Raw genomic sequence first — 11,737 nt, 5'->3', positions numbered from 1 at the left:
TATACTTGGTGAGAAAGTCCAAATGAGTCAAAAGTTGACTAGGCACTTGCAAGAAAGTTCCGGTAGGTTGAGGTCAATTGGATACCAGACAAAATATGGATTCAACTTTGGAAAGGCTAAAATTATGGTTATCAACTGATTAGTGATCTTAACTAATTGATTGGCAAATCCTAGACCCGAACCTTCAGGTTTTGGTACTCCAATCAATTGACATAATCGATTGAGCATTCATCACCAATCGATTGGGAGCTCAATTCTCAAAAATAAAAAGGGCCAAAATTGATTAAGTCAATTGATGTTGGCATCCCTAATTGATTAGGATAATCAATTAGCTAAGTTTTTCATGAAGTATAGTAGACTTTTGAATCAATTAGTCTAATCGATTCAAAGGTGCCAATTGATAAAGGCTTTATTGGTTGATTTCTCGTGACAACACAAAATGTACTGAAATCGATTGGGGCAATCAATTCAGCAAGGTTTAATTGATTAAACTAATCTATTGGAGTGATTTTTGCAAGAACATAAAGCTTCTGAATTGATTAGGTCAATCGATTAGAAGCTGTCAATCGATTGATATGACTCACCAATCGATTAAATAGGTGAAAAAGAGTCGTTTTGCATATTTTGAACAATTGAGATGACATGACAATTGATTGAGGATTGAATCAATCAATTAGAAGACTTCGAAATAACCCTTAAAAAGGGATTTTCATAGAGTTTCTTTGACACCGATTCTTGAGATTTTGGCAATAAATACTGTTATATTTTCTAAGCATCAAAAGGCTAACCAAAGCAATAAAAAACAAGCAAAGAAAGGTTCATTATTATAAAATCATTTTCAATTTTCATTTGCAATCTCGTTTGAGTTTCTCATTGTATTATCGTATTTGAGATCGTACGAGCCTTCTCCACCTCTAAGAAGGAGGTTTCATAATTTAACTATGAGTGAGGAGTAAATCCTTGGAGTTGATTATCCAAGTAAATTAAATAATTTATATATATAATTCAATCGGATATGGATATGGATATGGATATGGATATGGATAGAATTTGACTAGACTCTTTTCCATACCTAATTATTTAAATATCTATGTTCAATTATCTGATAATTTAAAAAATTCCCTTCATATTCTCTAGGATTGATTCTTCATCAAATTCGGAGTAAATTAACATCCTATCTTTCCTCATTCGGATCGTTTCTCCATGAAATTCTGAGTAAATTGTCATCCTGCCGAATTTTCTAATCGGGTCAGATCAGCACGTTGCGGATAAATAAGGTGCGGGAAACCAGATCCGGTTTCAATCCATCTCCCATCATTTTTCTCCTCCAAACAAAATAAATAAATAAATAAGAGACGCGATGGCGGTGCGTGGGTCGTGACCAGAGCTATGGCAGCCGGAGGAGGTAATCTGAAGGGTGTGGCGATCATCACCGGCGACGGCATCGGCGGTTCTCTGCTATTCATCCAAGATGCCTTCACTGGTCCTTCATTGAGCTTGAAAAAATTTGAATTTATCACAACCCTCGAGTCGCTGCCTACTCCTCCTCTTGATGTGGTCCTCCTCTTGATGTGGTTACTACTTGGTGTAGGGTATACTAATGTGAGGGGAAGAATCACCGGACTTACGCCCGGCCTACATGGATTCCACATCCACTCTTTTGGCGACACCACCAACGGCTGCAACTCTACTGGTAAACCCCGCCCCAGCGCTGTATTCATTTGCAATTAGTGTTTTGGCTCATGTATTTCGATTTTGAGAGAATTTAATGAATTGTACCTTTAAGGTTTCTTCATCCAATATAAGTAATTGGTTGTTTCACTTCAGCTACAAGATTGGCTAGGAGATGACAGTTAATGCATTTTCTTACAACTAGTTTTGCGAGAATATGAAAATACTTTAAGATATCCTAGCTAGAAGGAAAATGTCAAGTAGAATTTGGGTGAGTTTGTTTTATTGAAACCTTTTCTTAGTTCAAATATCAAATATCTTGGATCATTTCCTTATTATAATAATATAGTGTTACTAGTCTTGTATCTGAAAAGATTTTCCTGAAGGTACTGTTGCCTATGAATTACAATGATGTTGATAGGGCTATATCATATTAGGTGAGAAGAGAGTGCTTATTTATAAGATTGAGAAGACTGGCCAAGAAGGAGGTGAATAGACAGGTCATTAAATTCTTGTAAAAATCACAACTCAATCAAAAGTTAGATAAAACAAGAGCAATATAATGTAAATGGAGTCTAAAATTAATCTGATGGTGTTTTGGTCGACAAAATTGACTCTTTGGTTGACTAAAGGTTACAAATAGCTCTTGTGGCCAAGATAATTAGGCACCAAATTCTTCGCTGAATGCACAAGATAATAACCGTGGTGTGCCTTAGGAGATTTCTTTCATGATTTCCGGAGTATAATTTCCAATTTCCAATGTCTAGATTACAATCACATATAATTGAGATTGATCACTTTCCAATTATATGAATATTGAGACTAGAACAATTGCCAAGAAAGTCTACTCTCTGTCTATGGCATTGCTAATGTTATACGAAAGAATTTATTTGCCCCATCGATTCTTGTGGTCATCATCAAAACTTCCTCTCAAGTGGCATGTATCTACCCTAATAACAAGCTGAAGGAAATGCATAAATACACAAATACTTGCTCCCAAAACCTAGAACACTTGCTGGAAATGCCCATCTAGTATTGAGCATTTATGCACTATTATTTCATTATCATTGACGTATATACCTCTAATTGCCATGAACATGTTTGGCTTGCAATGCTTTCTAATATAATATCGTGACTCTAAAGCTTTTCTAAATGTCTCTTATAATCAGCCTTAGAGCAAATTCTTAAAGTAAACTTTTTCATTTGACATTAATTATTCTTGAATCTCATCAACAACCCATGGGCTAGTACGTTGTGTTTGGCCTAACCACTTTCTTATAGTTTTATACAAGTGTGCTTGTCATCAAATATAATAATGCAAATTTTTCGCAGTCCTTGTGCAATGATGTGCCATTGATAATTTTTATTCGCACAACTTAACTTCATTTTATAGCTTATAATCTCCATTATTTTTATCTCAAAACCTCGAGAAATTACATAATTCTCTATAGCCTTTTTAAAACTTCTATATGATGAATAATAATCAGCATGCAGTAGGATGATAGAACCATGATGATATAGTTCATTTTAGAGCATAGCTGAATTGGTAATCACATGGCAGGTTTACAGAATTAAGCATGTATCGAATCCCGGTAAAGACCAAAGAATTACTCTTCCATGTGATGACTAACCTTAGTTTCCTAATTTACTTCCTCCCAATAGCGTGGGGCAATCGTGGGAGGCCGTCAGGGTGACGGATTTCACTTTTTGACAAAATTTTATAGCTTCTAATCATCCCCATAGGGTGGCCAGTTGGCTAGAGGGTGGCAGATTTATTACAATGGTACAAGGATCAATTCCCAGCAGACGCATGCTCTCAGGAAAAAAAAACTCCTCCAACCCCCTAGCTACTTGGCGATCGGCTATAAGCTGACCCCGTAATTTATCTCCCTTCACATAACCTGAAGACGATCTATAAGCATAATCACTTTTTGCTATAATTTTATAACTTCTAACCTCCATGTGCTTTATCTCAAAACCTTGAGAAATTACATAATTCTCTGGATCCTTTTTAAAACTTTTATATGATGAATAATAATCAACATGCAGTAGGATGATAGAACCATGATGGTATGGTGGTATTATATTCATAGAAATCAATAATGGCGTATTACGTTACTTTACCAACTTTAGATTTTTTTTTTCAACCAGGTATCCTCATCTTTAACATCTTCATGTAATGTATCTAATATGAAATTGCCCGTGTTAAATGTGAAATCATTCAACTCAAGACTTACTCTACCTACATTAGATTCAACTTAAGACTTACTCTACCTACATTAGATGCAGTAGAATTGATAGGGTTTGAGTGATCCTCTATATTCTCATAAACCATTTGTTTATTCTCCTCGACAGCTCATCCTCATTCTCATTATCCTCCTCCTCCTCCACAACCTCATAAGCTATTTCCTCATTGTCCCAATATGTATTATTGAGATCAAATTGACAAATTAAAATTTACCCACAATTTGTCTCACTCTATTGTTGTGGTTGACTAACCATTTCTGTCATTGTGGCTTGCCTTGAGGATGAATAACAAAAATCATCAAGCTTAAGACTATCATATCATCATGCTCAAGACTATCAAGATATGATAAGATTTATGTATAAATTAGTGAGCCCCTAAAATATATAGGACAACAATAACGACTTTAGATAGAGACATTTTACTTGTAATGCATAGCAAAATGAAAAACATGATTGTTTCACCTAACAACGCTAATATAGATATATAGCAATTTCAGTCAACATTATTACCTTAAATTTTTCAAATTTTGCATATAAATAGACAAATGCACTTAAGGAGGCTATTGGAGTTTACTCATATTTTCAAAGTGACTAAATAATTGAGAAATGGCCATATAATAGTTTTGACCAAAATTATTACACGTATTTTCCTCACATTTTGAATAAAAGGCCATTGGAGTCTCCTTATCCTTTCAAAGTGACTAAACACCTGAAAAATAATGATATGTCAGGTCAGACGTAGATTTTGAGCAATTGCTCAAGGTGTGTGAACTACTTTGGTTATGGTTAAAGATGATCTTAGAAGACCTGAAGATAAGTGGAATGGTCTAATGAGATTTTATTGTGATAATAAGTCTGCAATTAATATAACCTGCAATCTAGTACAATATGATTGAGCAAAGTACATTGAAATTGATAACATTCTTAAGTTGATTTGTGCCCCAAACGCGTCTACACATGGACAACTTACAAATTTACTTACTAAAGTGTTAAGTAAGTCAGTGTTTTAAAGTATTGTATGGAATGATAAACATATATTCACTAACTTAAGGAGGAGTGTGGGAAACATGGTTTGTGTGTATGTTTATTTTAGATAAATTTGTTTTTAAAAGTTTGTATCAATCTATAAAAAGGAGTTAAGCTTCCCATGTATTAGACAAGTTTTTTAAGTTAATATAATTTTTAATTTTCAACAATAAGCAATTTCCTTGTTGTACCAATATGTATTGCTGAGATCAAATTAACGAGGTGAAATTTGTCCACAATCTATCTCATTCTATTATTGTGGCCGACTAACCATTTCTATTATTGTGGTTTGCCTTGAGGATAAACAACAAAAACCATTCAGCATCTTACTCAAGATTATCAAGATATGATAAGAATGTTGTAGAAATTAGTGAGTCCTTGAAATATATAGGACAACAATAATAACAACCGTTAGATTGTTAGATGGATGGAGACATTTTAATTGTAATGCATAGCAAAATGAAAAACGTGATTGCTTCACCAAACAACTCAAATATGGATATGTAGCAATTCGGCCAAAATTACTACATGGAGCTTTTCAAATTTTGAATGTAAATTGACAAATGCACTTAAGGAGGCTATTAGCGTTCACTCATACTTTTAAAGTAGCAAAACAAAATGACCATGTAATAGTTTGGCTGAAACTATTACATAGATGTTTGCCCCTTAAATTTTGAATTCGAATAGATAGATATACTTGAGGAGAGCATTGGAGTTCACCCTTGCTTTCAAAGTAACCAAATGACAAACAACAAATGATTGAGAAATGACCATATAGCAACTTTGGCTAAAATTGTCACATGATTAATTGTCTCACATTTTGAATCAAAGATCATTAGAGCCTGCTTTTCCATTTAAAGTGACCATGATAAACGACTAAGAAATGACCATATATCAACATTGACCTAAATTGTTAATGAGTATTTTCCTCACATTTTTGAAATAGAGGTCATTGGAGCCCACTTATGCCTTTAAAGTGACTAAATGATTAAAGAAAAATCATAAGTCATATTAGCCAAAATTGTTATGTAGACATAAACTAGTTAAAATTATAAAACAAAAACATAGAATGAAGGTTTAAAATTTGAGTCGTGCCAGAGTTTTGTTTTATGACTAGAACGATACAGTTTTGGTATCGTATCTTGTCGTACCGAGATGATTTCAGTACTTTTTTAAATATAAATTATATTAATTAAAAATATTAATATTTGATTACTATAGATGTTTATTTTTGAGTTAAATTTGATATTATCTCATGAAATATTTGATCCTTATTGAGTAAAACTTAATTTAGGATTAATTAAAGTTCATCAAGTAAAATATCATGATCAAGTGGGTTTAAATTGGATTTAGTTTGGATTTATTATGATCAATTTAAAATTAAGTTAAATTTATATAAAAATAATTTAATTCATTAATAATATTATATTTTATAAGATTAAAAATTATATTATATTACTTTTATCTTTTTCTAATAATTTGTATTCTCCATCTTTAAAGTGGTTTTTTTTATTATTTACCTTGTGGAAGCATGAATGAAAAAAAATTAATTTTAGATGAATGGGGAAAAAAAAGGAAAATAATTTTTGATGGGAAAAATAAAACAATACGAAAATGGGGAAAATTTTAAAAAAAAAAGAAAGGAAAAATTAGAAAAAGAAAAATAAAAAAGGATAATTTTATTTATTTATTTAAAAAATTGGCCGTTGCGACCTCGTGACACGTCACGAGGTTGTGGCTCCCCTATGACGTCTTGTGGTTGTGGCAGTCCTTGCGACTTGGCGCTTTACAGTGTTGTGCTGGTTGACAGGCGAAACAGTAAATTCCATCCATCCCAACTGACATGGGTGGACATTTAAGACCATGCATATAATGACTCTGGAAGGTTCACAAAATATAACAAACATAACATTTTTTAAAAAATTGGGTAGGTTGTCCATTAGCTTTTGGCTAAAATTGCTACATATTCTTTTAGAACTCTAGTAACAAAACTAAGAAGAGTATAGGATGACTCCAAAGGCTTTAAGGAACATAACCGAGGGCGCACCGGTGAAATGTGAACGGTCTAACAATTTTAGTTAAATTTGCCCCATGCACCTAACATGCCCAAAATTGAAAAATAAAGGCGTAAAAGGATTTAAGAGATTCCAAGAAGCACATGAGAATGCTTATTTATGAATTTTGAGTTGTTTAAATCCATGTAAGCAATTTTGGCCAAAACTGCAACATGAATTTAAACTACCTAGAATTAAAAAATTAAGGCGTGAATGAATCAAGAGGTTCAAAAGAGCACAAAATGTAGTGCTCTCTTATATAATTTGACCAGGTAGGTTCATGAAACAATTTTTGGCTAGAATTACTACAGAAACCTAAACTGGTTAAAATTGACTAGGAAGGTTCATGAAATAATTGTAGCTAGAATTACTATATAGACCTAAATGGCTTAAAATTGAAAAATAAAGGCATAACCTAAAGGGGTGTTAAACTTGTAAAATGAAGGCATAAAATTACTCACGAGGATCCAAGGAGTACAACTGAGAAATTATTTGTAAATTGACTAGCATAGGTCTATGTAATAATTTTAATCAAAATTTCTGAATACACTTTAAAAACTTTTTTTTTTTAAAAAACAAATTAGTGAGAGTCATGAGCCTCCAAAATTGATACTTATTTTAGTATTGCTACTTCTACATGAATGACAGACAACTGAAGACCAATACATGAAATGGAAAAGAAAAAAAACACAAATACATGAATATCAGTCTAGATTAGAGAAGAAAGAGGTGAAGCCCACTGATGATCAGGAGACAAAATGATATTTGTAGCTTAGCGTAGGATTAGAGAAAAGTTGCTACTTTAGCGGGATTATAGTACTGTTTAGGTAGGACGCTTGCAAGTTTGGGCGACGACCTAGGTTGGAGAGGGTCGGTCAGTTTTTTTTTTTTTTTGGGCTGAATGGGTTGGGATAAACTTAACAGAAACCATTTGGTGGGGCACTCTTTTAATGATAAAAAAAAAGGCAACTTTGACGATTCAAAAAGAGGCACCCTTTTGATTTTTTCCCAAATAACTACTTTGTAGATCGACAAGATTAGTTGAGGTTTATTTAAAACTTATAATTAAGTTAGCATTATGACTTTGTTCTGATCATCTGTTTGGATGTATGAATAAAAACATCATAGCTATCTAGTCCACAGGAATTCTCCTTAATGGAAACTGTTATACAACAAAGAAATGATTTCAGCTTTTCATGCAGGTCCGCATTTCAATCCACTGAACAAGTCTCACGGGGCTCCAAGTGATTGGGAACGACATGCGGGTGACCTGGGAAACATTGTGGCTAACCAAGATGGTTAATATCTTCAATTCGTCATATCTTATATATAGCATTAGTGACATTCTGTATTGCTTGCAGGAATAGCCGAAGTATATGTTAAAGATCTACAGGTTTAGTATCGCATATTACTTTTTTATCTGGTTTGATAACCTCTAGCATTCCGATAATTTTTTCTATTTTTTCTTACATTTTGAAGATTCCATTAAGTGGACCAAACTCGGTATTGGGAAGGGCAGTGGTTGTCCATGCTGATCCTGATGACTTAGGCCGAGGTATTGACAATATCTACATATAATTTGTTCACTCTTAAGATGTATCATATAGTCTATTTTATTTTATGCTTTCCATTTGCATTTCAGTTGACTTCTCATGGAGCTAATATCACTAGGCTCATATTAGTGACTTTAAAAGTACACATTCTGCACTTGCTGAGAAATTGGACAATTTTTCTTCTGGAAAATGATATTATTCTGCATGTGGTTGTTCGCTTGTTCTTTCTTCATTATCTTGTAAAATTGGGTGAATATGTTCATTGATTGCATTCTCTTGCTTCTGTCAGCAATTTCTTGAAAACTTTTCCTTCCTAATGTTAATGGGTAGAAGTAGCGTAACAGCTGGATACCTCGATTACATAAAAAAAATGGGTAGAAGTAGTTGCTCAGTGAATTCAACACTATTGACTACCAACGGAGTTTGGTCGTCCAACATGATTGCCCAATTAAGCAATTAGATCTCTGTACTGATCCGAATATTTAGTACAGAAATCACATTCATTTTTGCCAATCATGATTGAATTACAGAGATTCAGAAGTTGTAGCCAGCACCGATTAACATACGGATACAGATTTTCATCAGTCACTGAATTTGATGTGCTAAAGAAACCATCAACGAGATGGAGGTAATATATGTGTATGTTTCATGGATTCAGAGGTAGTAGATAATGAAATGTAGGACGCCCTGCAAATGGACTAAACTAGTTATTAAAAGTCTATGAAAAATCAGGCTTCAGTTGCATCAGAATCTACTCCATTGGTTGTAAGCTGATATATCTGAATCTGGTTTGCTTCTAGAGGTTATAGTAAACAGTGTACCCTGCAACGATAAGAGTGGCCCCGGGGCAGGGTTGAGTTGACTAGTGCAGGGTAGAGTTGCTATTATAGAACAAGGGTTAGAATCTCGGCAAAGACAAGAAAAAAAACTCTCCCCATATTAGCCAACTATAGCTTCCCGATTTATCTCCTTACAGATGGTCGTGAGGCCGACCGTATGGGGCCACTGGAATGGCGGATTCCACCTTTAGCTACCATACAATGGATTTGCTGCGCAGTGTCGTAGTTTATTCACCTAGACCAAGCAGAGCATCGACGGATCTACCACGCAGTTGTCGACAACCATCGGCGAATCTCCCTTCAATTTTACACGGTTGAAATTGAAGGGATATGTAGTTTTGGTCGTGATCTGGTTGCTGAGATAGATGAGGTGTGTAAACCCCAAGCTCTAAGATGCTAGATCCGACGACTGATGACGGGGACTCAGGCCATGTTCTGGAACGCGAAGAGCTTTGCGTGGCTCACACAGTGCCGGCAATTTAGGAGTCAATTCTTGGGAACATAATCTCTTCTTAATAGTCTCATGGTTGGACAAGGCAGTGGAGGAATCCAAGTGAAGGTAGGTTTGTAAACGTGATAAACAGCTGTGAGTAAACTCTAATTAGCCCTGAAAATGAGTTAAGCCAACTCAAACTTATTTAAATTTATTTAATAAAATAATTAGATTAAATCAAATAAATATAAAAAGAATTAGGCCGTTCAAATAGGTGTCCAAATTTAATTTGATTTCTGTTTTAGTTTAGTTTGATTTGAGTTTAATTTATTTAGATATTGTTGAGCTTTTAATTAAATTTATTTGATTAATTAAAATTTTTATATTTTTGAAATTTATTTATATTTTGAGACCTTTTATTATTTATTTAAAAGTTCCATTTCATTTTTTTTTTATAAAAGTTGAGATAGATGGTCATGGGAGGTTGTTGTTTGACGCTACCATCTTGGCTTCATCATCGGCTCTATCCGCTTGCTCGTCGGCACCTAACACTGCCCTGACTGCATGATTTCTATAATGCAGAATAATTATTTGTCATTTAGTATGTGGCCTCCCCATACTAAAAATCCTGGATCCCCCGCATACAATGATAAGAGTGAGATTTGTGCCTAGTGTGGAGAATTTATGAATAGCATTTTAAGCTTAGCTAGTGATATCTGAGATATGTAAGTAGGCGACCGATCCAACATAGCCACTGCAATTACTATTACTAGTGTTCTTTCTAATGTGGAATGCATGTTGTGGACTGAAATTTATCAAATTTTGCAGGAGGTCATGAACTTAGTAAAACTACTGGTAATGCAGGTGCAAGAATTGGATGCGGTAATAATCTGTTCTCGATTTGCTGCTCTTTTCTATTTGACATTTTGCAAAATCACATCCCTTATATTAGCTTTTGACTGATCATGCCTCAATGTTGATCATTTACCATATTACACCTCTGCCTTATCTTTTTTTTCTTAAATTACTCTTGATTTTCAATTTTCTTCCCCAACCTAATTTCAATTGATTTGCAAAAATATGATTGAGGAGTGACATGGTAAAAATCATGATGACCATGAGGACGTGACTTGATTTGGTGAAACAGCCTCTGTTATCTCTATGAAATCTGACTTTTTTTTCTTCAATTCTCTCCAGGAATAATTGGCCTCCAGTCATCAGTTTGAGCAGTGACTGTACTTGGAGATGGCATCTGATGATACTATTTAATGTATCTCGGTTCTATTTGGAACAATCAAACGTCCTCTGGCTATCCTGTACATGTTAATACGGGAAACTAGTGTAAGAACTCATGCTCTTGGATTCATTTTGGAATTGAATATTTGTTGAAGTCACTTATCATTTAACAAAAGTGGATATGACACATATTAGCTTTTCAATCATGATATTATTGTTCACATATGGTCCCTTAACATTCCCACAATAGATAATATTGTTGGTTATTATGTCTAATTGGTGGACTTAATTGTATGTTGTGTGTATGAGTACAAATTGAACTCATTAAAGTTATCTAAGTAATCTAACTTAGGTTTATTAGGTTTCAGTTATTGGATGTAGATCTTATATAAGTAGAACCTCTATTGTCCCGCATATATTATCATATATGAATTGATAATAAATGTCCATTATATATAGGATTGATCTCCAAGGATTTAGAGGTTTTAAATCTTGACAGAGTTTTTGGTTCTCCATTGACCTAAAGTTTTTCGGCCCTGTCATCCGTAAGTCTCTTGAAAGATCTTTTTTCTTTCCGTTGTATTTTCTTTAATCGGGATTATTTCTGGACGACGTTAAAGATAAGGATGACTTTTCAATTAGGTTCTTTATCATATTTGTTTATGTATTTATTTTTTT

General features: G+C 33.9%; 1 protein-coding gene across 2 annotated transcripts; it reads left to right on the top strand.

The window, feature by feature from the left end:
- Positions 1-1,290: 1,290 nt before the first annotated feature.
- LOC121980505 (superoxide dismutase [Cu-Zn] 2-like) lies at positions 1,291-11,280 on the top strand. 2 transcript variants are annotated; one of them, XM_042532573.1, is made up of 8 exons: positions 1,291-1,483; positions 1,592-1,693; positions 8,201-8,296; positions 8,360-8,391; positions 8,478-8,553; positions 10,318-10,385; positions 10,652-10,705; positions 11,021-11,280. In XM_042532573.1, the coding sequence occupies exons 1-8, from the start codon at positions 1,390-1,392 to the stop codon at positions 11,024-11,026; spliced, it is 528 nt and encodes a 175-aa protein (XP_042388507.1). In that variant the 5' UTR covers positions 1,291-1,389; the 3' UTR covers positions 11,027-11,280. The 2 variants fall into 2 exon arrangements, with proteins under 2 accessions (XP_042388507.1, XP_042388508.1); XM_042532574.1 differs by lacking the exon at positions 10,318-10,385 and having other exon boundaries at positions 1,298-1,483.
- The last annotated feature ends 457 nt before the right edge of the window (positions 11,281-11,737 follow it).

The sequence above is a fragment of the Zingiber officinale genome, chromosome 5A (genome assembly GCF_018446385.1).
Source record: "Zingiber officinale cultivar Zhangliang chromosome 5A, Zo_v1.1, whole genome shotgun sequence".
Lineage (NCBI taxonomy): Eukaryota > Viridiplantae > Streptophyta > Magnoliopsida > Zingiberales > Zingiberaceae > Zingiber > Zingiber officinale.
This window is presented reverse-complemented; position numbering and strand designations above follow the sequence as displayed.